General features: G+C 43.0%; 2 protein-coding genes across 2 annotated transcripts in view; one reads left to right on the top strand and one right to left on the bottom strand.

Annotated features, from left to right (window-relative positions):
- The window catches only part of MTERF3 (mitochondrial transcription termination factor 3), an 87403-nt gene that overhangs the window by 36149 nt on the left and 25674 nt on the right, over positions 1-25580 (bottom strand). Inside the window, exons 3-5 of the mRNA XM_077493071.1 lie at positions 22685-23034; positions 21771-21914; positions 10579-10768 (exon numbers count right to left, since the gene is read on the bottom strand). Of these exons, the coding sequence (XP_077349197.1) occupies positions 10579-10768; positions 21771-21914; positions 22685-23018 (668 nt within the window). The 5' untranslated portion in view covers positions 23019-23034. The remainder of the gene's footprint in view (positions 1-10578; positions 10769-21770; positions 21915-22684; positions 23035-25580) is intronic.
- PTDSS1 (phosphatidylserine synthase 1) overlaps positions 1-25580 on the top strand; it is a 131321-nt gene that overhangs the window by 12635 nt on the left and 93106 nt on the right. The gene's annotated exons all lie outside the window — the stretch shown is intronic.

Here is a 25580-nt window from a genome sequence, read left to right on the forward strand (position 1 = left end):
CGATCCATCTGTCATAAGTGGATTGAAATTCAGACAATTCAGCAGGAACTGGACACATTTTGATCCATGTATGTGCAATTTCTCGATTGGCTTGTGTACAACCGACCAGCTGGAAAATTTTCTCTCGATCAGCACAAGTCTTATCAGTGTGTTCTGACATTGGAGAAGTCTCCTCGCTGTCAGGGTACAATATCGCAATGGGGGGATTCCCCCAGCCACGTTAGAGAGATATTAAACGCTTCTTTTTTAAAAATAACAAACATGTTATACTTACCTGCTCCGTGTAGTGGTTTTGCACACAGCAACCTCCCGATTCTTGTCTGCTCAGGTCCCCCATCATTGCTCTGGGCCCTTCCCCCTTGCTGAGTGCCCCCATAGCAAGCCTCTTGCTACTGGGGTGGGTCTCTGCATTCATAAGAGACAGAGCGTGGCTCAGCCCTGCCCTCTGCTCCCGCCTCACTGGCTGTGATTGACAGCAGTGGGAGCCAATGGCTCCTGCATTTCAGCCAATCAGGAGGGAGAGACCTGGGAGAGCCTCAGGTCTCGGGTATCGCTGGATTGAGATCGGGCTTAAATATTAGGGGAGGTTGAGGGGGGAACTGCACACAGAAGGTTTTTACCTTCATGCATAGAATGTATGCATTTAAAAAAAATCTTCAGCCTTTACAACCACTTTAAGTGTGTACACTGCATATACGCTGCAAGCAGTATATAAATGATCTGCAGCTCTGTGTGTATATTCACACATGGAGCTGCGGCTTGGCCCCCCACCCTCCTAATTGGCTAACTTGCTTTGATTGACAGCCATTGGCTCCCGCTGCTGCCAAAAGCCAATCAGGAGTGCGAGTCCCTGGAGAGCCAAGGCTGTCAGGAACATCGTTGGATCGAAAGGGGGCTCCGGTAAGTATCGGGGGCTTCTGCACACAGAAGGTTTTTTACCTTCATGCATAGAATACATGAAGTTAAAAAGCCTTGTGCTTTTAACCACTTTAGGTGTGTGGATGGGGGAATCAAGTAATTTTTTTGTACAAAGGGTTTTATTGAAAATACAGATCAACAAAAAAAGTACAAAACTTTGGTGGACACATCATGTAAATGTATCAAGTAATTTTCTTTAATTCAACTTTGCTGGTTGAAAAAAAAAAAAAGACTAACGTATCACCAGCCTAATGGCCCGTACACACGATCCGAAAATCGTATGAAAAATACCGCTTTTGAAGCAATCGTACAATAATCAAATCGTTAGTACAGGGCTTTTGAGAGCCGATCATGACAGTTCATCCGATATTATCCGATTGGACAAACACGAACAATTTTCTCGTACGATTTTTGTTTAAACAGTATAGTTGTCGTCTGAAAATACAATAGAAATACACTACAACACATGACATCACTTCCGATTGTTTATTCTGCCGTATGAGAATTTGTCACTTTAGTAACCTCTCCATTTTGGATATGCGACTTGCATGCAAAAAAAAAAAACGGACGATCTGTCGTCTGATTTTTGGATCGTGTATACGGGCCATAATTCTCTTAAATCCAAAAACAAGATTGCAATGTATTCTACATCATGGAAAATGCAGAAAATCAGCCTGCAGCAGGAATGACATTGGGCGAGTACAAGTGTACTGCCTATATAAATAGATGGGACTGACAATTAGAGCAGTTGTACAAATACACCATAAAACAGAGATAAGAACAGGAACCAGAGTCCTCAGGCAGAGGTGAATAATAGAACTCAGTATGCCTATAGCACCAAGGTTAACTGATAAAGCAATTCCAGAAATCTACACGGAACTTTCCATTGAGAAAGGTCAATTCCATTCAAGCATCCACTAGCTGTGTGCAGATGGATTTGTGTTTCGCTCGCTCAGCAATGAATGAACGCACACATTTATTCTGTACAAAACACTTCTCTTATTTTAGAAATAAGAAGGAACACAAAGATAAGTGTTCAGTTTAGTGAATTACGTGAAAACCAGAACCATGATGAAATTTGGCAACTGATTTTTTGTAGCCCAACTTCCTCTTCTTGTCTGGCATGGACAATGAGCCGCCCGCCCTGCTGCCCAGGATGGCACGCTGCTGATGACATTCAAAGCAGAACTCTCAATCAACATTGACTATATTTAGGCCTCATGCACACTGGACTCTATATCCAAAGCCAGTAGCATTAGCTGTAGAAATCTGTAGCTGTACAATGAGTTTTGCAGCGTTTTTACAGTAGCTTTTTTTAGCGTTTGCATTTTCAGCTTTTTTTTTTAAGCAAAACTATAACCCCACAAAAGCTTATGGCTCAAAAACACTCATAAAACGCAGAATAGCAGCATTTGTAAGCTTTTAGGCTCCATGCACACTAGCATTTTTTTAAAGAGAAACTGCAGTCTGCTCACATAATTTGTAATAAAAACATCTTTGGCATTCTGAAGCTTCCCTCCAACCTCTTTACATTTTATTTTATATATACTGTGATTCTGTACTCAGGGCCGCTGATAGAAATCATGGGGCCCGTACAGCCTACCTGACGGGGCCCCCTTCAGCTCCCCCCCCTGGTCCCACCTTTAGCTGCAAACCTGGCCCCTCCCCAGACCCGGCCCTGAAACAAAGTGCAGGTTTGTCTACAAGTAATATTTACTTTTCTCATCCATGCTGCCATAATATGCTGCAGACAGTGCCACCCATGCCGCAATGTGCTGCAGACAGTGCCACCGGAGAGGCATTCTTCCATGCCCGAAATAGAAGAAATAGTCCCTCCCCCTGCCGCCACATACTAGCACACAGAAGTAACAGTGCTATCAAAAAAAAAAAAAGTAAAGGGGGGGGGGGGGTTATTGTGGATGAGGCAATTGCTTGGACGGAGGATGATGGCTGGAGGATTTTTTATTTTTTTTATATTACATTAATTAGCTATCTGTTCAGGTTGCCAGGCCCGGTGCAACAGGGCCAGTTGTACTGGCCTATCAGCGGCCCTGTCTGTACTTGCCAAATATGCTGCAGAAATCTCCCTCCGCTGAGTCTGGCTGCAGCCATTTTAACTGTGGGCAGCTGAAGCTGCTGCCTGTTCACTTCCTGGATTTACACAGGGGCACACCTCCAGCTCTGCTGCTCTCATTAGCCCTTTTATTACCCCCCTCCTTCCTGGCAAACCCTCACAAAAGTTAGAAAGATCTGTGCATGATGTCATAAGCCTAGGCTTTTTACCAGACAAGAAACAGGAAGTGGGCTGTATAAGGTAATTACTGGCAGAAAAAAAAAAGTTTTACTACCCAAAAAGTTAAAACAACAAGGGCAGAAGATTTAATAGATGGAAAGATGAAAAACTGACTGAAGTTCCACTTTAAGCTCCTAGAAGCTAAATAGTGCTATCCTATGTATCCATGCACACTACTTTAGGCCATTAGCATTTTTTGAGCTTTAGCATCTAGGAGCAGAAAAAAATAAGTTTTTGTAGAGTTTCTTGGAGCATTTTTCCAGCAGAAAAAAAAAATGTTGAATGCTCCTAACTGCTTCTAAATGCTCTAAAATGCTATAAACCTCTTGCCGACCAGCCGCGTGAATCCCCGTACTGGTATAGCGCTTCATGCAATAGATACAGTGGACGCGTCCACAGCACCAAAGCCAATGCACATGGCCGGCAGCAGTGATGTCCCCCGCCCACCCCCGATCGGTCCACCAGTGTAAACAAAGAAGATCCTTGTTCTATCAGGGGAGTTCAGAGTGATCATCTGTTCCTAGTGATCAGGAACAGTGATCTCTCTGCACTTCCAGACAATCCCTTCCTCCCCACAGTTAAAAACCCATCCCTAGGATACACTCAAACCCTTGATCACCCCCTGTCAGTGTCCTTTGTACAGTAATAAGTGCATTTTTATAGCAATGATCGCTGTATAAATGTCACTTGTCCCAAAAAAGTGTCAAAAGTGTCTGATCTGTCTGCCGCAATGTCGCAGTCCTGCTAAAAATCGCTGATCACAGCCATTGGTAGTAAAAAAAAAAAAAAAAAAAAAATGCCATAAATCTATCCCCTATTTTGTAGATACTATAACTTTTGCGCAAAGCAATCAATATATGCTTATTGCGATTTTTTTTTTTTTACCAAAACTATGTAGAAGAATACATATTGGCCGAAACTGATGAAGAAATTTGTTTTATTTTCTTGACTTTTCTTTTGCCCACTTATTATAGCAAAAAGTAAAAAAAAAATTTTTTTTCAAAATTATCAGTCTTTTTTTTATTTATAGCACAAAAAAATCAAAACTTCAGGGGTGATCAAATGTCACCGAAAGAAAGCTCTACTTGTGGGAAAAAGAGACATCAAATTTGTTTGAGTAGAACGTTGCACGACCGCGCAATTGTCAGTTAAAGCTAAGCAGTGCTGTATCGCAAAAACTGGCCTGGTCATTAAGGGGGTAAATCCTTCCAGGGCGGAAGTGATTAAACAACACAGACCACAGATTTTTAACTGCAATATTACTGGATATGCAGTGTATAGATCTCATAGAAAGTCAAATAGAAAATAAAGCTTGATAGCTGGAAGTATACTCACCAATATCCTCTCTGATGCCTCCAAGTTAATTTATTACAATTACACTTTTTTTTTCCCATAGACCACAAAAAAGCAAATAAAATGCTAATGTTCCTGAAAGCTGAATCTAACAACTACTAAAATGCTACTAGAAGCTGGGAAAAAACTAAAGGTCCATACACGTTATACAATTTTCTTTAGCTTTTTTTTCCCCCCTTTTACCAAAACCATATAATATGAGGTCAAACCTTAACAGTTTCAATTTGTATGCAATCAGGCAGGCCCTTGCACTACATGGTTTTGGCAAATCTAAAGGAAATCCAACAACTAAAGTTGTACAATGTGTATCTAGCTTTAGAGCAATTTTACAGCTGAAAAAACTCCTCTTCAAACCCACTAGTTCTGGGGGGGGGGGGGGGTTTCAGCCAGAAAACACCCTTACCAAAAAACGCTGATAAAAGCCTTTGACAGGGTGAGCTGGCCCTTCTTGGAGACTCTCCAATGCACAGGCCTGAGGGAACGAATGCAGCTATCTATTCTTGTCCATCGGCTCAGGTCAAGGTCAACGGCCACCTTTCCTCATTGTTTCAAATAGCAAATGGGACGAGGCGGGGGTGTCCCTTGTCACCTCTGATATTCATCCTAACCTTTGAACCATTTCTGCGATTCATCAGGGATAACCCAAATATCTCGGGCCTGCGCTTGGATGCCACCCTATCCCTAAAAATTGCGGTGTTTGTGGATGACTGGCCCGAGTGGATTTTACCTTTAAATGGGCTACATCCCACATTAAGTACCTGGGCATCCTCTTGCCCAGTAAGGTGGTGGAGATTTTTCCCCTCAACTTCTCCCCTCTTCTGCCAGCCATAAGGAAGGATGTTCAGGAGTGGCAGCATAGCCTGTTCTGGTTTGGATGATGTGGCATAGTGAAAATGAATGCCATGCCCTGACTGTTGTACCACTTTCAGGCACTCCCCATACGAGTTCCTACCGCCTTCCTAAGAGCGGTGAACTCAGCACTTGTCAACTTTGTCTGGGCCCAGAAACCCCCACGGTTGGCGCAAACTGTTCTGTGACTTCCAAATCTGAGGGGAGGCATAGCCTTGCAGGATGGGGGTCAAGCTGGAGTAGCTGCCCTGGTGTCAGCAGCCCTTGCCAAAACGGATATCGGACCATCCCACGGTGGGGGTAACATTGCAGACTGCCCGGAGGGCCTTCTGCGACTTTTCTGTTGTGCCGCTCCTGTCTCCACTCACTTCTGTAGTTGGCAATCCAGCTTTCAGTCAAGGACACAACGATCCTAGATTCCTGGAGTTGAACCTGGTTGAGAGGTCACAGGCCAGACACTGCCTCACTAATGGACAATGGAGGAACAGGAAACAGATCCAGGATGACCCAACCCTGGTGGGGCTCGCTTTTTGGTAAAAAGTACAGTTGCCCCATTATATTGGTTCACTGCCCTCCCTGGCAGCTTTCAGGAGGCAACTGATCTCCTTTGAATTGCTAAGCCTGGAGCAGTCTCCATTGAGGCATGCGATTTCCCTGACATAACTACTGGTATCCCCACAACCAGACTTTAGGCCTCCTTATATTGCCAGGTGGGAGCATGAGCTGGGATTACAACATACAGAGAAGCAAGTTGATCGGCTCACCCTCTTTTCCCACAAGATTTCTATCTGTGCCAGAAACCGGAGGAGGGGATTTAAAGTACTGTCCAGATGGTACTACACACTGGAAAGAATCCACAAGATGTTTCCTCAGAGCACGGACCTTTGTTAGAGATGTGGGGAGGAAGTTGGAATGTTCCTTCCTGTCTTTTGGTCTTGCCGCATCCTACCTCTTCTTCTGGTCTTGCCGCATCCTACCTCTCCTTCTGGACAGAGGTACACCGTATAGTTCAGAAGTTCACAGATCGAGAGATACCGGTGGACCCCAAGTTCTTCTTTTTGCATCCCCACAAGATTCCTAGTAAGATCCATAGGAGATCCATATTGCCTCTCCTGCTCACTGCGGAAAAAGGTTGCATCCCCCTGTGCTGGAAGCAGACACAGCCACCGTCGATGGCCGTCTGGTTCAAGAAACTAGTGGACATTCACACAATGGAGGACTTGGTGGCCATGGAAAAAGGCCTAAGTGAGAAATTTTCCCAAAAATGGTTTCACTGGCACGAGTTCATCTACTCTGAGTATGGAAAACTGGCAGCTTAGCTCCCCTGAAGTGGGACGACTTTGAAAGCTCCCCAGACGGAGTTGGTATGACTGGATGGTCTGCCAACTCGATTTTACATTTGAGTTTCTATTCATCTTTGGCCAGCTTAAGTGTGTAAGCTGCGCTACGCTACACATACGCTGCAGGCAGTATACAAAAAAAAATCATTAAAAAAATTGTTAGGAAACAAGCAAAACGATTTTTTTTTTTTGGCAGAAGAGACAGAAAAAGTATATTGGCCCTGGAATGATCCACAATAGCAGATATGCGCTTATCTTCCCAATAGTTCTCCTTTAACATTTTCCGGATAAAATTAGCAGTTCGCTGATTAAATTGTCCTTGCAGTCTATTATAAAACCTGCTCTCTGCTTCCAGACATTCTCCTATGAGCAACAAGGCAGTACAAACCTTTTGAAGTTCTTTGATTGTCAGTCTTTCCCATCTTAATTAGCAGAATAAAGAGATGCAGGGATGAGAGAAGCTATTATAAGACTTGTCCTATACAAATCATCAGATCATAGATATTCTGAAATCAGGCTGTGATGATTACTAAAGTGTATGCCAGATTTCTGTGTAGACAACATAGGCTGTGGCCCAGGGCTGTAGGGCTCTCAGGAGCAGCACACAATCATCCACATAGACTGCTGATTGTCCATGTATAATACATTTCCAGACAGTCGCGCTGCCTGCCAGAATAAGCTGCTCAGGTCCTTGTTGCTGCTGCCTCTGGACAACTAGTGCGTTTTGCTTGTAAAATAGCGTACTGTGTGCCTATACACAGGGCCAGTGCAGGGATTTTAGTCTACTTAGGCAAAGGTGTAGGTGACGAAGACTTACAGGTAGAGTAGAGTTACGCAAGAGCACTGGTGCTAAAAATCATTGCTCTCATTCTGGCATGTGCGCTCATATACAACATGTGAAGGACAATCCCTGTTTACATATATAGGTGCCCCAAGGCACACATTTGTTTGTGCGTGTCTAAAATATCTTTAATCTTTTTATTTTTTAGATCTCCTTACATCCTTACAACATTTTTGGTTAAATTTTTATTTTTACATAACTTTTATTGCGACCACTTAGGGCCCAAATAGCCCCCTATGTGATAGCATATAGGTGACAGGGTCCCTTTATGGAGACCCTCTATCCACTGCAGCTGATGGAACACAGTCTGCTTCCCCAGACACTGATTCCAGAGAATGACAGCTCCAGTCCAGGAAGTGACGTCATACACGTCACTTCCTGGTCTGTGTACAGGAGGTCTGCTGAGCTGCTGCTGCCCTTCCAAGCCGCACACTCGCCATGACTGCACCGGCTCGTAGGTGGGACAGCGGAGCGCGGTGAACATGGCAGGGAGGGAGGAGGCACATTGCAGCATTGGTGGAAGTGATAGGCGCTTTCACAGCTGTAGCTGAGGATTCTGATTTTACTGCCCCAACCCCCCCCCCCCCCCCATCCTAGCACCCTAAGGCGGCTGTTTAAGCAGCCTTATGATACCGCCGGCCCTCCTTATACATTATATGGCAAAAAGTATGTGGACACCGGACCATCCCACCTATAGGAGTTTGGTGGACATCCAAACCATGGGCTTTTTTTTAAATCAATTTATTAATTTAATTTTATTGAAAAACAACAATAAATCAGACACAGCACAGTTTACAAGATCATATACATATCAGGCATAAGTTTGCAACCCTTGGTACGTAGCACTAAATCACAAACACTCATTACAACCGCATACTAGTTAGCTCAAAATACAAGACTAATCAAATAGTGGATTTCTGCGAAGGAGGACAATTCTGGGTGTGACACATGTGTCAGTGACTATCATATCCCTTCTACAAGGGTAGAAGGTCCATAATTATTACAGCCAGAACTAGACCAGGAACCACCAGTCAAGGCCCCCAAATTTTATTGAATTTGTTCACACACACTACCCCTGTGCTGATAAATGTATTTTTTCAACCTGATAGTATCACCCGTTTGATTCTGCCATTCTTTCACTGTGGGGGGTTCCGTTGACTTCCAATGTCTCAGAATGAATTTCCTAGCTTGGAAAAGGGCCCTAGCTAACGCTAGTCTACAGGCTTCCTCCTCAGAGGCGTCTCCAATAATTCCCAACAAGCATAGTTTAGAGTTTTCCTGGAGACGGACCTGAAATACTCGGTTAATAGTTCTCATCACATTTTTCCAATAGATATGCAATTTTGGGCACCACCATACCCTATGGATCAGATCACCGTGGTCTTTCATGCATCTTGTACAGGCAGGATTGTCTCGCACACCCATTCCCGCCAGTCTAGCTGGCGTGTAATGGAGCAGCCTTTGAGACACATTTAGGGAACAACGGGGAATACAGCAAGTGCCTCCTCCCACTGGTCCTCCTCAAAAGCCTCAGTGTAATTTTCCCACTTGGATATGAACCTTGTATACTGTCAGGGAGGAATTTATTGAGCAGCATGAAATAGCTGCACGATATAAAGCCTTTGTATGAGATTACTTCCCTCGTATAGTTGAAAATGGGTGTTGGACTTTGAGTCCACACTTCGGTTCTTAGTTGGGCCTTGACAGCATGTTGGAGTTGGAAATAATAAAACAGCATAGAGGCAGGGAGTTCAAATTCCATCTGTAAAGTTAGGAATGATCGTAATTTGCCATCCCTAAATATTTGGGTCATATGAGTAATCCCATATTGTTGACATCTTGTGCCATATTGTAATTTCTCCAACTCAAAGTACCTCTGGTTATGCCATATGGGGCTAAATATGGCGAATCCCTCCACTTCTTGTAACACCTTAGTGTTCCACACTTTCTGCATCAAGTTGTACGTTGGCAATTGCTTGGTAGATTTAGAAAATTGTAATGCTTCCAGACCCTCTACTACCTCTCCCTCAGTGGCAACCTGAAGAAGGTGTGACGTAGGGTCCACCAAGTTCAATAACTGAGTATTAGCAGGGCACAGAGCTCTGGCTATGTGCTGTAGCTGGGAAGCCAGATTAGTACAACCAAGGGTTTGGCAGCGTTAACCCACCTGCTACCTTAGGGCGCTGTCACTGTTCCAGTTTTCAAACCATGGGCTTTAATAAGGAGTTGACCCCCTTCCCGGCAATTGTGGCCACCGCTCTTCTGGGAAGGCTTTCAACACCATTTTGGGGCATGTATAAAATAAAAAGCTGATGTTGAATGAGAAGGCCTGTGTTCCAATTCATCCGAAGGCATTCAAATAGGTTTAAAGTGGTTGTAAACCCTTACATATACCCAACAAAGTGACTGCCTCAGGTGATACACGGAGACAAAGTAAATCCTCCTACATACGTTACACCTGTTTATCTGCATTCTTACCTTCTCTACAGCTGTTCAAAGCGCGGCTGCACACAGGAACAGAGCTAAAGCTGTCAACCACAGGCTGTGTTCTGGAGCTCCCTCCCCTATCAATTTTTTACCTCTTGGTGTCAGGAAAACTTGTCAGAAGTGACTAAATGCAGATAGCAGAGCAGCAAAGAGAAATGACAACATAGCGCTCTGGATTGAGACAAATACACAATATAGAGCAGGAGTCTCAATTTGGAGGCCCTCAAGCAGAGGCATGATTGAACTTGTAGTTCTGCAACAGATAGAGGGCCACCAGTTTGAGACCCCTGCTATAGACGGATATGCTTTGTTCATATTTCATGTCAGAGGTTTACAACCACTTTAAGGTCAGAGCTCTGTGCAGGCTCATGTGCCTCCACACCAAACCATGACTTCATGGAGCTGGATTTAAAGATCTAATCACAAAAATGTAAAGGGGAAATTTACATACTTTTTTGCCATATGGTGCATCTCAACCCTCCCCTGCACAGTGGTACCTTTTCTGAAGATTATCCAGGTCTTCACTAAGTATGAATGGGTTCTTGGTCAGCAGAGGCCCCAGCTGACTGTCTTCTACACCCACATCTTTCAGGAAGAAAAGGATCTTGCTGATATCCTTTTCAAAGTCTAACTTTAGAAGAAATGTTCCAACTTTGGGGCGCTTCTCAAGTTTGGATAAATCCACACCTGTTGTAAATAGAAAAGGGTTTCTCTATTAATATCGACACACTAAATATAGAATGAATGAATGTCTTCTGAACATCATCTGTGGAAAGGTAGAGAACAATGCACCAAACTAGGCTCATACTGAGGTTTAAAGAACATAGCTGGAGCATCAATCCCCAATGGAAATCAAACTGAAGTTTTAGGTATAAAAGAAAAATCTAGCCCATACCAAAAGAGCCTTATATAGAATATGTTAAAAGAGAAAAGGGGCATTGGGACTTTAAATGAGGCAGTTGACAGACTGGGGTGAGAATAAAAAAATCAAATTTATTGCATATAAGTAATACTGGAATATATAACATGTAAAAGGTTGCATGCATGTATAACATGACATAACCTACATCAATGCATGTTTATAAAAACACATTCAACATGATATCTAAACAATAAATGTCATCAGGGTATTACATATATTACTTCTGTCAAGCAGGTAGGGCCAAACACAGATCAAAATTTGGCCAGTCCCTACTGTACCAGCTGCTGTTTGATCCATCCATGTACAGCTTTACACATGGAGTTTTACACCCATGTAAACAGTGGTTGCGTTGTTAACACTCCAGCCCTGCAGCACTAGGGTCCTCAGTTCAAATACCATGTAGAACACTATCTGCATGGAGTTTCTTCACCATCTCCAGTTACCCCACACACTTCACAATAGATAAAGATCCAATATTCACAGGTAGTATCAATATTTCAAAACCTTCAAATTTTATGACTTATGTCTACCAGGGTGCAACTTCATGACCATATGCATACAACGCTATCAACTGAGACCAATTAAATAGAAGGGGGGGGGGGGGGGGGGGTGTCAGATCATCCAATGAAAACCGGTACATATGTGTCCACCTAAATAGTAATTTTTAAAGGACAGGTACAGCTTTTATTTGGTATGCTGTCCGGATAAAAAATGTTTTATTATAATAAAAATGTTTTGGTTATTTTGTACAATCGTTTTTCTAACATTGGACTTCTTCCTTTGTGCACAGCAAGTGCCATCCGTTGTCTGGAGAAGTTTATAATGACTTCTCCAATCTACATGTAATTGACATGATTAGCAGTCATGGAGAACGCATGATCAGTGACCTTGTTGATTGGTTCCTCGTCGTCAATGAGCGTTCCTATCCTAGGTATTCACAACTGCAAGCTGCTAACATTCTCAAGGTATGGAAAACAGTAGATTGCTATTCTACAAATTGCAATCACAAAGTTAAAGGAGTTGTAAAGTCAGAAGGTTTTCATCTTAATGCATTCTATACATTAAGATAAAAAGCCTTCTGTATGCAGCAGCCATCCCAGCACTCTTAATACTTACCTGAGCCCCATCTCCATCCAGCGATGTCCACGAGTATCTCGGCCGTCTGAGACTCTCCCTACTGATTGGCTGAGACACCACAATGGCACCATTGGCTCCTGCTTCTGTCAATCAAATCAGTTAGCCAATCTGGAGAGAGGGGGCGGGCCAGGCTGCGGCTCTGTGTCTGAATGGACATATGGAGCTGTGACTCGGCTCAGGTGCCCTCATAGTAAGCTACTTGCTGTGGGGGTATTTAAAATAAGGGTGGGACCAAGGGACCAGAGAAAAGGATGATCTGGGCTGCTATGTGCAAAACCAATGCAACAGAACACTGCAATTTCAAAAACATCACGGCTATACAGGGCTCCACCCACAGAGATGCACCATTCATTCAGAGAGATCTGTGAACTAATGAACTACAAGTCCCGTCTGCACCACGGCAGACAGTTTGCAGTTCTCAATGAACTGCAAAGGCGCTTGGGAACGCTCTAAGGCTCCATGCACACTGAAGCTCAAAAAAGCTATTTCTGGACGCCAGATTGCTGGCAGAAAACGCTGGTTGAAAAACCTGCTTTTAACAGCGTTTTATACTAGCGTTTATAAGCGTTTTACAGCGTTAGCGTTAATGGGCGTTTTTTATAAAAATACACAGAGGACACTCCAAAAATCCCACAATGCATTGAAAAATAGAATGCCGAACACTAATGAACGAGCGTTTATGAGCGTTTACAAGCGTTTATGAGCGTTTGTCGTTTTTTGGCGCTGAAAAACGGCACTTTGAACGCGAATTTCTGGCGTTCAGAAAAAAGCCCATAAACTCCACTGCTCATTAAAGCTGAAAAACGTCCATGTGTGCATGGACACATAGGCTAACATAGAGTGGAGTTCATGGGCTTTTACAAAAAACGCCCAAACTCCAATTAACTGCAGTTTATCAACTTCAGTGTGCATGGAGCCTTATAGTTCACAAATCTTCCAATATGGGAGGTATGAGCAGACCGCTATACTGAGAGTCTGCAGAAGCCTGAAATTGCACCTGTGATCCCCTAAAGACAGGTGCAATGCATTACAGATCACAGTGTAAAAAATAATAAAATGCACTTTTTTTTTTACTTGCAAAATCATGCACATTTATTATAGTTTTTACAAAAGGTGAACTTATCCTTTAAGAAAGTTCACTCAATTTATCCTAATGAGAGTTCTGTGAGAAGAACCACATAAACTCAATACAGCGTCAATAGGAGAGTACCTCCTCTTTCTGCATCATCAATCACATTCAAACTTTTCAGGTGAAGGTGGCTGTAAAAATCTTCTTAACAGCAGCATTTTTTTAATCGGTGTGCGTGTGTGACAGAGAGGAGGAGTTTCCTGCATCTCCAGCAGATGAGCTTTAGGATCACCATATTACAGACAATAGGGTGGGATTCTGTAGTGTAACAATGAACGATGATGGTTTGAGCTATTCAACAGGGATCCTGCGATGTCACCACCACAGCCGATTTTTCGATCGGCTCTCAGGTGCTGCTGCCACCATTTCTTATAAAGGGAAACCGGCAGTGAAGCCTCGTGGCTCCCTACTGCGCATGAACAAAGCACTCTGCGCTTACTGAATGGCCCTGCATCGGTGGAAGGAGGAGGGGGCTGAACTTCGGGGGGGGACATTGCCACTGTGAGATCTCCCGAAAGTGTCAAAAACAGGTACCCGCTCCTCCCAGAAAGGTGCCAAAATATGGCAGTGGAGGGGGTGGGGAGGAAGAAAACAAGCGGAACATCCCCTTTTGGGTGGAGCTCCGCTTTGAGGCAAATTTTTTATTAAAATAATAAAACATGTTATACTCACCTGCTCTGTGCACAGAGTAGCCCTTAACCTCCTTTTCTGGGGTTCCCCCGCTGCCACTCCTGGCTCCTCCGCTGCTGTGTCTGTTCCCCCCTAGCAAGCACTTGCTATGGGGCCAACGTGTGAGCTTATTTCTGAGCTGGGCTTTGTTTGTTCATAGACACACACACACACACACACACACAGCTCAGGCCTACCCCCGCCTCACAATATTACATTGACACCAACAAAAGCCAGTGGTTTCCACTCCTGCATCCATGTCCTATAAAGGAGAGAGAGAGGACAGTGATGCTGCTCTCGGGCAAAGCACTGGATCGAAAGGGGAGTAAGGTAAGTCTTTGGGGGGGCAATGGCAGATACTGGTATTTTTTCCTTAATGGATAGAATGCATTAAAGCCCAAGTCTGCAGTCAGGCTGCACTCGCACTGCCCACATCAGCAGCTTGTTTTGTCCAGGGGAGAGGAGCTTATATTCATACGATCCTCCACTCCACTAGCAAATGGTGCTCGCCCACGATCCAGCAATGGACTGTTCATGGCATCCTCAAACCCGGAGCAGATCTAAGGGCGAGATGTCGCCACGAATAGTCCACTGCACTCGACTGCCGGGGGCAGGAGCCACAGGGACCAGTCTTGTGCGAGGAGGATCAAGTAAGTATATCTGCGTTCTCCAATCCCCAAGACAAAAATGAGCAGTTAACCCTTGCAGTGCAAGCACAGCCCCACTGCATGGGGAAACATTTTGCCCAGATTTGGGCTTTAAAAGCTAAAAAGAAAAAACCTTAAGCCTTCAGAACCACTTTAAAAAAAAAACTTTCCTGCCGTGATGTTGTCCAGCTGCTAGAATGAGATTTGTGGTGAAAATTCTGAACAAGAAGCATTTATTGTGGGTAGAAAGCTGGCTGTACATTGATGAAGTCTGTAATAGCAGCTGTCTGGCTCAGCTTTGTCCTTTTCTAGGTTACATTACAATTGCAAGTTCCAGTGCCTATTATCCTGGCAGGGATAGCAGACTGTCATGTCCTAGAAGCAGATTATGCTCTTCAATTCTACAAATTTCACTGCACACACACCATAGAATCTCTGTTACTCTGACCTAAATAGAGACACAAAAGTCTCTCTGCTTTGCCATTCAACAAATTATTGAAGAACATCGTGTTCTCACTTCATCCAGGCCGGCTGTATAAAACCCAGATCGGTTATAGATTACAGTAAAGGAACTGGAGTGTTTTGGCTCCAGTTTTGGACAGGAATACCAAATAACGTACATTTAGTGCACACAGGACAAGTACAGATCTGACGAGGGTGAGACGGTCAGGTTTTATATTATGAGAAGGAAAAAAAGGTATCATAAAAAAAAAATAATAATAAATTGTGTATTTACATGCTGTTCATACTCACTCCGTCACTATAAGATTAGTTTTCTGTATTCTGCAAAAAACCTGGTTGATCCTGCTGCTCTCTATCTCAACCTTCTGTCCAAGTCCCCAATTCAGCTAGGGATTTTGCAGCTGTGGTGGCAACTCTGCACATGCTCAGTTTTCTGTAAGTTTCTATGCTGAGAATTTAATACCTAACACATCGGAGTAGCCCATATGACTATAGAGTCACACATGCAGGCGTATACACAGTGGTAAATGACAGCCCACCCCCCCCCTCCCCCTTCATGCCCACTAACCAGCTAAAACGCAATGGGGGTGGGAGATTACCTTTAGACTAATGGAGGCTTCACCTTCCGGTTATTCAAAGACACGGGCTGGAAGGGTGTGAACGAAGGCTGGTTCACACTAGTGCTCAGTGTAACATTGCATGTGATTCACACTGCTGTGCAAATCACATGCGACGTCTGTGTGATGCAAATTCATCCATACAGATTGTATGGCTCAATTAGCATCGCATTCCAACCAAAGTCGCGCAGGATCCTTTTTTTTAGTCCGCCCCAAAATCGAATGAACACCCATGCGATCCGATTCCTGCCCAAATCCACAATTCACACTGCGATATGCGAACCGATCTGGGGGTGCTGAAATGGATAAGAACTACAATCTAGTTCAAGGTTATCTGCTGCTGTTTCTAATTAAAAAGTATAAATGTGCATGCACATTAGAAGTAAACACTCTCTGAGACACGTTCAGCTCCGTTACTTCTAACTTCTGGATTTGTTTCTGGGCAGTGTCAATATTTTATACAGAAAGATACGTCATTGCTATGTCAGTCTAATTGGTACATCTCATTGGTTGAAATACAAGAGAAATGGAGAAACTTGATGCTTGAAGTTTGGTTGAATCTGGTTATGTCGTCACGCCTGCATTCTTCTAACGCATGGGATGCAGGGAGTAAACGACATCTTTAGTTCCAAACAGAGAGCCAATCTGTATACTACATAATAAGTAAGGAGCTGCATAGAAACATGTATACACATAAGCAAATAGACATTTTCTGATTATCAGTATGTACATTACATTCCTTCACAGTGTCATTAACTTTGTATTGAAACCCGCAGCAGTTTGCATAGGGGAGTGTGAACTGGCTGCAATTTCTATGTGATGCAGGAACCCGTACAGGTTCTCATATTGCAGCAGTGTGAACCGAACGTAAGTGATTTGGTGTAAATGGCTCAACACCACATAGGAGTTGATTTACTAAAACTAAAGAGTGCAAAATCTGGTGCAGCTCTGCATAGAAACTAATTAACTTTCAGGTTTCTTTGTCAAAGCTTAATTGAACAAGCTGAAGTTCAAAGCCGATTGGCTACCATGCAGAGCTGTACCAGATTTTGCACACTCCGATTTTAGTAAATCAATCTCGTAGAGCTGACACATGGCATTGTTAATTTGTTGCTAGGAAAATGTACCCATAGTTACACAAAATATTTCCCTTTGTTAAGCCGATTCAGCAGGAATTCTAGGCGAGGTTGACCCTGTCGGCACCACCAAACATTCACTACAGAAAAAATAAAAAATAAATGGAAGGAGCTGGGTGAAAAATGTCAGCTGAACAGTGACTGTGTCCTGACAGATGGAGTCACAGTTCTGATATTTAGACAGACAGAGGTACAATAGCCGGCAGCAGAGCTTCCTCCAGCCACAATAAATCTATTGATTTCTCTTGTTAAGCCTGCAGACATGAGTGAGAGAAATTAAATGTGTATGACTAGCTTTATTTCTCCACCAGCAGGTTTACATCAAGGGCAAATGACAGATTGACATTTAGGCTTGGTTCACACTACAGCGACTTGTCAGACCTCAAGTCGCTCCAAGTCGCTTGATATTAGAAATCCCATGTAAGTGAATGAGAGCCATCTTGATATACACTACACTAAAAGGGTCAGTTCACCTTTAACAAAAAAAAATATTTTCTATGCGCTCTCTCTCTCTCGCTTATCACTCACTCCTGTGATAGTGAGGATGAGCAGTAACATTTAGGCCCCTTTCACCCTAGGGCGGTTTTCAGTCGCTACAGCGCTAAAAATAGCGCCTGAAAAAACCGACCCCTTTCACTCCAGTCTGAAAGCCGGAGGGCTTTCACACTGGAGCGGTGCGCTAGCAGGACAGTAAAAAAAAGTCCTGCTAGCCGCATCTTTGGAGCGGTGAAAGGAGCAGTGTATTCACCGCTCCTACCCATTGAAATCAATGGGACAGCGTGGCTATACCGCCGGCAAGCGGCGCTTTGCGGGCAGTTTTAACCCTTTTTTGGCCGCTAGCAGGGGAGGTATGTAAATTACCTACTCCTATAGAAAAAGGCGTTATCCAGCTTTTGTTTTGTCAAAGCTGCAAAGTTTGAAGCTGAACAATTAAAATTCATCATCAGCTTTTATTTTTGATTCTGCAAAATTGTCCTTAAAGTGGTTGTAAAGGCAGAAGGTTTTTTATCTTAAAGTGACACTAAAGGTAATTTTTTTATTTTATTTTTTAAATAACAAACATGTTATACTTACCTCCACTGTGCAGCTCGTTTTGCACATAGGGGCCCCAAACCTGCTCTTCTGGGGTCCCTCGGCGGCTGTCTCGGCTCATCCCCACATCAGATAACTCCCTTGGAGAAGCGCTCTCCTGGGGGGGGGGTTACCTTGCGGGTGCGCTCCCAACTCCAGCATTCGACGTCCACAGACGCCAAATGCAGGACTCAGCCCCGCCCCCGGTGGCCACGTCATTGGATCGGATTGGCAGCAGTGGGAGTCAATGGCTGCACTGTTATCAATCTATCCAATCAACAGCTGAGAACCCCCTAGCAGAGAGAAGGCGCGTCCCCCTGGGACAAGTTCGAGGGTTCAGGTAAGTAAAACAGGGGGGGCTGGGGAGCCGGTCACTGACAGGTGTTTTTTTAATAGGATGCATTAAGGTGAAAAAACACAAACCTTTACAACTCCTTTAATGCTTTCTGTGCATTAAGATAAAAAAACCTCTGTGCAGCAGCCCCCCTCAGCCCCCTAATACTTACCTGAGCTCCCTCTCTCTCCAGCGATGTCTACTAGTGCCTCGGCCATCTGGCACTCTCCCTCCTGATTGGCTGAGACACAGCAGCGGCGCCATTGGCTCCCATCAAACTCAATTAGCCAAAGAGCAGAGAGAGGGGACGGGACCAAACCGCAGCTCCGTGTCTGAATGGATACACAGAGCTACGGCTTGGCTGGGGTGCCACCATAGCAAGCTGCTTGCTGTGGGGCCACTCAACAGGAGGGAGGGGCCAGGAGCACCAACCAGGGACCCAATGAAGATCTGAGCTGCTCTGTGCAAAACCACTGCACAGGGCAGGTAAGTAGAACATGTTTGTCATTTTAGTAGAAAAGAAAAACAAGACGTTACAATCACTTTACCACTTTAAGCGATCAAAGCTGCTTTTAAAAACATCAGAACGTTGAATGAACTTTTTCATCCTTCGGATTGATACATGTATGACTAGTATTAGAGACTCGTCCTCCACATAGCCAAATTATATCAGATTACAATCAACACCAAGACTGGCAGAAATTGAACATGTTTAATCAGGGAAGCGCCAAAGATAATATTGCCAGCATTCACACAGTTGTGATTTGTAAAATATTTATCATCCACAAGGCCAATGTATGCTACTGTCTGCCAACATCCCAAAACCAGATACAACAAACACAACTAAAAGGGTGCTAGGGACTACACAGGCACATGAAATAAATAAAATGTCCGCATTCTAATAAAATGTCTAAAATCCTCCATAATCTCTAATTTACAAATCTTAAAAAACAATCATGGTTATACTTTTTGTAAATGTACCTTGCAGTGAACTGGAATATACAGTGCCTTGACATTTTTTCATGTTACAACCAAAAACGTACAGTAAGTGTATTTTATTGGGATTTTATGTGATAGACCAACACAAAGTGGCACATATTTGTGGAGTGGAAGGAAAATTATAAATGGGTTAATGGGTTTCAATTTTTTTTTTTTTTATATAAATAAATGTGAAAAGTGTGTGCATTTGTATTCAGCCCCCCTTTACTTTGATACCCTTAACTAAAATCTAGTGGAACCAATTGCCTTCAGAAGTCACCTAATTAGTACACCTGTGTGTAATTTAATCTCAGTATAAATACAGCTGTTCTGTGAAGCCCTGGAAGTTTGTTTAGAGAACCTTAGTGAACAAACATCATCATGAAGGCCAAGGAACATACCAGACAGGTCAGAGATAAAGTCGTGGAGACGTTTAAAGCAGGGTTAGGGTATAAAAAAAATATCCCCAAGCTTTGAACATCTCACAGAGCACTGTTCAATCCATCATCCAAAAAATGTAAAGGAGTAGGAGTAGGGGACACATGCAAACCTACCAAGACATGGCCGTCTACCAAAACTGACAGGCCAGGCAAGGACAGCATTAATCAGAGAAGCAGTCAAGAGGTCCATGGTAACTCTGGAGGAGCTGCAGAGCTCCACAACTTAGATGGGAGAATCTGTCCACAGGACAACTATTAGTCGTGCACTCCACAAATCTGGCCTTTATGGAAGAGTGACAAAAAGAAAGACATTGTTGAAAGAAAGCCATAAAAAGTCCCATTTGCAGGTTGCGAGAAGCCATGTGGGGGACACAGCAAACATATGGAAGAAGGTGCTCTGGTCAGATGAGACCAAAATTGAACTTTTTGGCCTAAAAGCGAAACGCTGTATGCGGCAGAAAACTAACACAGCACATCACCCTGAACACACCATCCCCACTGTAAAACATGGTGGTGGCAGCATTATGTTGTGGGGATGCTTTTCTTCAGCAGGGAGGGGAAAGCTGGTCAGAGTTGATGGGAAGATGGATGGAGCCAAATACAGGACAATCTTAGAAGAAAACCTTTTAGAGTCTGCAAAAGACTTGAGACTGGGGCGGAGGTTCATCTTTCAGCAGGACAACAACCCTAAACAGCCAGAGCTACAATAGAATGGTTTAGTTAAAAGCATGTTCATGTGTTACAATGGCCCAGTCAAAGTCCAGACCTAAATCCAATTGAGAATCTGTGGCCAATCTGACAGAGCTTGTGCAATTTTGCAAAGAAGAATGGGCAAATATGTCACTCACTAGATGTACTAAGCTGGTCGAGACTTGCAGCTGTAATTGCAGCGAAAATACAAATGCACGCTACACTTTTCACATGTTTATTCGTAAATAAATTTGGAAAACCATTTATCATTTTCCTTTCACTTCACAATTATGTGCCACTTTGTGTTGGTCTATCACATAAAATGTATTTATGTTTTTGGTTATAACATGAGAAAATGTGGAAAATTTAAAAGGAGTATGAATACTTTTTCAAGGCACTGTACGTTACACTCATGTATGGAGACAATATTTTTCTTATCTGCTGCAATCTAAATAAAAAATGTGAAAAAACAAAAACAAAAAAAAAACAATCATGGCTGCTCAAAGTATAGAACATATAGTGCTAGAATATATAGTCCAGATGATGATACAATATAATACTGCTGGTTCTTTCCACATAGTGATACATAACAATGATATTCTGCATTCGCTGTATTATATTTCATATAGGAGCAACCCAACGCATTTCAAGCAGTCTTCTTCAGGGATGCTTGTGAAATTTTATCTGAAATATTGTGTATGTACATCAAAACCAGCTTTCAACATACATCTCACTAATACAATATCAAGTGTTAGAATATCAAAGTCGATTCATTTATAAAATAGGGACCAAGAGACAAAACAGCCAAGTTAATTGAAAAATAGTTACCTCTATTAGGTACAAGCAGAAAAACAAAAGACCGACTGCCTGGAAAAGATTGCAAGAGTTGCAAATAACACCAACAGTGGGACTTTAAAAAAAAAAATCGAACAGATAAGACCAAATAAGCTAATCAAAATCATCATAGCCAACCAAAGGTTATGCTTTTTTTTTTTTACCTTACTGCATAGAATGCAGTAAGGAAAAAAAAAAAACACCTTTCTACCTTTATAACTACTTTAAGGTAAGCAAATATGAGGTGAAAACCCTTTCCACAGCACGTTCACCATACAAGCGACATAATCCCAGACATGTTAGGAACTAAAATGACTGCTTTCAACAAGCTACTATACTGTGTTTGGGATTTATATGTGATGTGTATGTTGAAAGGTGGTTTTGATGTACATATACTATATTTCAGATAAAACACCACAAGTCCTCCCTGAAGACACCTGTTTGAAATGCGTTGGGTTGCTCCTATATGATGTATAATGCAGAAAATGCAAGATGATAGTGTCATGTATCACTATGTGGAAAGACGATACGTTCTATACTTTGAGCAGCCATGATTGTTTTCTAAGTTGTGGATGGTATTTGCCAAGTTTAGTATGTTATATATGTAAAAGGAGACCACTCACCAAGCATTACCAGCTTCTGTAAAGTTTCAGAATGATCCACATAATCTCCAAGTGTATGGGAGGAAGGAGGGATTGGTACAATTTGGGCACCTTCATCTTCTGGGATTGCATCTAGTGGAGACCCAAGTGGATCATCATCCAGCCCTTAAAATAATGACAAAATAAACAGAGGCATTCAGATGGTCGCCTTCCGGCATTAGCTTACAAAGCAGCTGAACTCCAGGTAGATGTAAAAACCAAGTTCCCAATAAGTGATCGGGAGAGGGAGAGAGAAATATAATCCTATCAGACTCTGCTGCATGCACGTGTTCACAGGGAACATGCTGACAGGAGGAAAACACAAACTGATCAAAGGGATGATATCATGTGTGTGTTGCTTAACTGACGAAATAGCAAACTAGGAGTGTGAATAACTGCATAGAACTAGGATCGCATAGACAGTCTATACCAGTTATTCTCAACCAGTTTCTAGGGTCCCTCCTAAGGCTGCTGGGGGGTCCTTGAGCTGTAGCTGATTGACCTACTATTTGAATGAGCCTGTATAGTTCCAGGGCCATTGCTGCTAGGCAATGCTAGCAGCATGACATCCATGGAAGGGTTGCATTCTTCTTCCTGACCACCAATGTAAGATGCATTTTCCCCATTGACCCCAATGAATTCGACTTGGTAGGGATTCTCTGACACTTGAAGTGTAATTGGAGAATAAATTCTGTTGGGCCCATTTGCAGGTGGGAATGTGGCCTAATTACTCGTCTTAGAACCAAATGAGTTAGAAAATTCCTTTAAAGTATTTTAAATGAGATATTTCTATGATAGAGGCCAAATCTTTTTCTGAACATCGCTTGTAGTCATTTACAACAAAGGGTGCCTGTGGAGAAGACGTGGCTTTCAGAGCCAGATTAGAGCTTGTATACCTTCTAAGAAAGTCTCCACATCCTCTCGGGGTAGAACTGCGCTCTCCTGTTGTTTTTGGCTGGTTGGTGGCTGATTGTTCTCAGGATGAATGACTTTTACACCGTCCTCTGAAATGTAGCGGGCACAGCCTGCTCTCGGCAGCCAACATTTCCTCGGTGGGTTTTGCATCGTAAAGACGTGTCTATATAAGTGCTGTGCTGAAATGGCTTCATTCCTCCTGAGGTGACAGCAAGTTAATGCCACGGACTCACGCAGTCCCTTCCGGAAAGCCCCATAATGGCGGACTGCTAAAAGCAGACATCTAGCATTTCTCTGGCACCCGGGCAGCGCCATCTTCCTGGGTCACAACCTTGGAAAATAAACAATATTCATGCGGTTATTGCTCATCTTTACATTTTATACGGCACTAGCATTACAAAAATCATCACCCATTGGGAAGCTTTTTTTTTTTTTTCCAATAATTATTTTTCATATTATATTATATATATATATATATATATATATATATATATATATATATATATATATATATATATATATATATATATATATATATATATATATATATATATATATATATATATTTTTTTTTTTTTTTTTTTTTTTATTCAGTGACATAATATACAATCCAATGTTGGCACAGGTAGGATTCATTGTCAGGTAGTGCTTGCACAACAGAACCGTAATTTCCCAATCTAGGGCAGATAGAGAGAGAAACCTTTTCAAAAAGGAGAGATGTGTGTTGATTATAGAAATCGAATCAGAGCGATTCTTCCCTTAATGGGTCTGGAGTTTCAGTTAGACATAAGGAACCTCAAAGCGAGCAGTCGGTACTGTGCTGCTCTTCAAATAACCCATTGGGGGGGGGGGGGGGGGGGGGAGCAGTACAAACCGGTAGATGAGCAATTTTTTAATGCCTCCCTTTTAGAAAATGTAGCTGGATGGGTGTGTACACATGTCTTAGCTTTGCTTCACCACCAAAATTATACCACCTAGCAGACGGTGCCACTGCCAAATATGGCCCATTCAAGTGAATGGTACCGCACTGCAACTACATGTAATGCAGCATTTACAGGCTTAAAGTCATGTTCAAGTCTTGTTGTTTTTTGTGTAAAAATAACAAACTTGTTATACTTACCTGCTCTATGCAGTGGTGTTACACAGAGCAGCCCTGATCCTCCACTTTTCGGGTCCCTCTTTGGCACTCCTAGCCCCTCCCTTCCACCGAGTGCCCCCAGAGCAAGCAGCTTTTCTCTGGGGGCACCCAAGCTGAGCCACTGCTCTGTGTGTCTGTTAAGAGATGGAGCTGCGGCTCGGCCATGCCCCGACTCCTCACTGCCTTTGATTGACCGTAGTGGGAGCCAATGGCACCTGCTCCTGTCTCATTCAATGAGATGGGAGAGTGCCGGACAGCCAAGGCTCTTGTGCAACATCACTGGATCTAGATGAGGCTCACGTAAGTATTAGGGGGGGCTGAGGCACACAGAAGGTTTTTGATCTTAAAGCGATTATAAAGCTTTGTTTTTTGTCCCTAAAATAACAAACATATCATACTTGCCTCCACTGTGCAGCTCGCTTTGCACAAAGTGGCCCCGATATTCGATTTCTGGGGTCTCCGATAGCTCTCGTGGATCCTCCCTACATCAGGTAACCCCCTAGGAGAAGCGCTGTCCTGAGGTGTTTACCTTGCGGGCGTGCTCCCGAGTCCAGCATTTGCATCCATAGACACGAATGCTGGGCTTGCGTCATTCGATTTTATTGACAGCAGCGGGGAGCCAATGGCTGTGCTGCTATCAATATATTCAATCAAGTACCGAGAACCCCGGAGAGATACACAGCATGTCCTCGCCGTTGGAAATTCCAGGGCTCAGGTAAGTAAAATGGGGTAGCTGGTGAATGACAGAAGTTTTTTTTACCCTAATGCATAGGATGCATTAAGGTGAAAAAAATACGAGGGTTTACAACCCCTTTAATGCATAGAATGCATTAAGATTAAAAGAAAAAAAAAAAAAAACTTCTGCCTTTAGAACCACTTTAAGGTTAAGTTTTCACTATTGTGACCCCAGAGTTGCAAGATTTAGAGTACGACTGAGTGCAGCTTTGATCCAACTTTACAGTCTCTGGATCGAAGTCGCATTAAAGCAGTGCAAGAACCTTTTCAAAGTCGCTGCAACTAAGTCACATAGATTTGAACAGGCGCCATTGAAATCAATGGACTGCGACTTGTCTTGTGACTTTTTGTGTCCAAAGTCGCAAAGCAAGTTGCCCTAGTGGAAACGGAGCCCAAAGCATAAGTTCACCTTTGTGAACATGTTACATCTGTATTTGGGGTGTAACACATTCATCACTCGCTGCCACAATTCAAAGTGAGTGTGTCCATGCGGGAGTCCTGTGAATCAATGAACTACGGCTTTTGCGGCTGTCGGCTTGCAGTTTTAGTGCACTACAGGGGGGCTCAGAAGCACTCTAGGTAGTTCATTAAGCTGCCTGTAATTTAGTAACTGCCTGTCCATATTGGAGGTACAGGCAGACAGCTACACAGACAGTGTCTGCAGGAGCCTGACATTACACCCACAATCTGCTGATCACGGGTGCAACGCTTTACAGGCACCTAAAAATAAATAAATGAGGTTTTTTTTACCTACAAAGAAATTTGCATTTCATTTTTTTTTTTCAAGATAAACTTATCCTTTAACCACTACAATACAGGGCACTTTCGCCCCCTTCCTTTCCAGACCAATTTTTTAGCTTTCAGCGTTCTTGCACTTTCAATGACAATTGCGCGGTCATGCAACGCTGTACCCAAATCACATTTTTATCATTTTGTTCACACAAATAAAGCTTTCTTTTAGTGGTATTTATTCACGGCTCCGTTTTTTATTTTTTGCGATATAA

Source organism: Lithobates pipiens, unplaced genomic scaffold (genome assembly GCF_037356315.1).
Source record: "Lithobates pipiens isolate NorthernLeopardFrog02 unplaced genomic scaffold, aLitPip1_a1.2 Scaffold_19, whole genome shotgun sequence".
NCBI classification, from domain to species: Eukaryota; Metazoa; Chordata; class Amphibia; order Anura; family Ranidae; genus Lithobates; species Lithobates pipiens.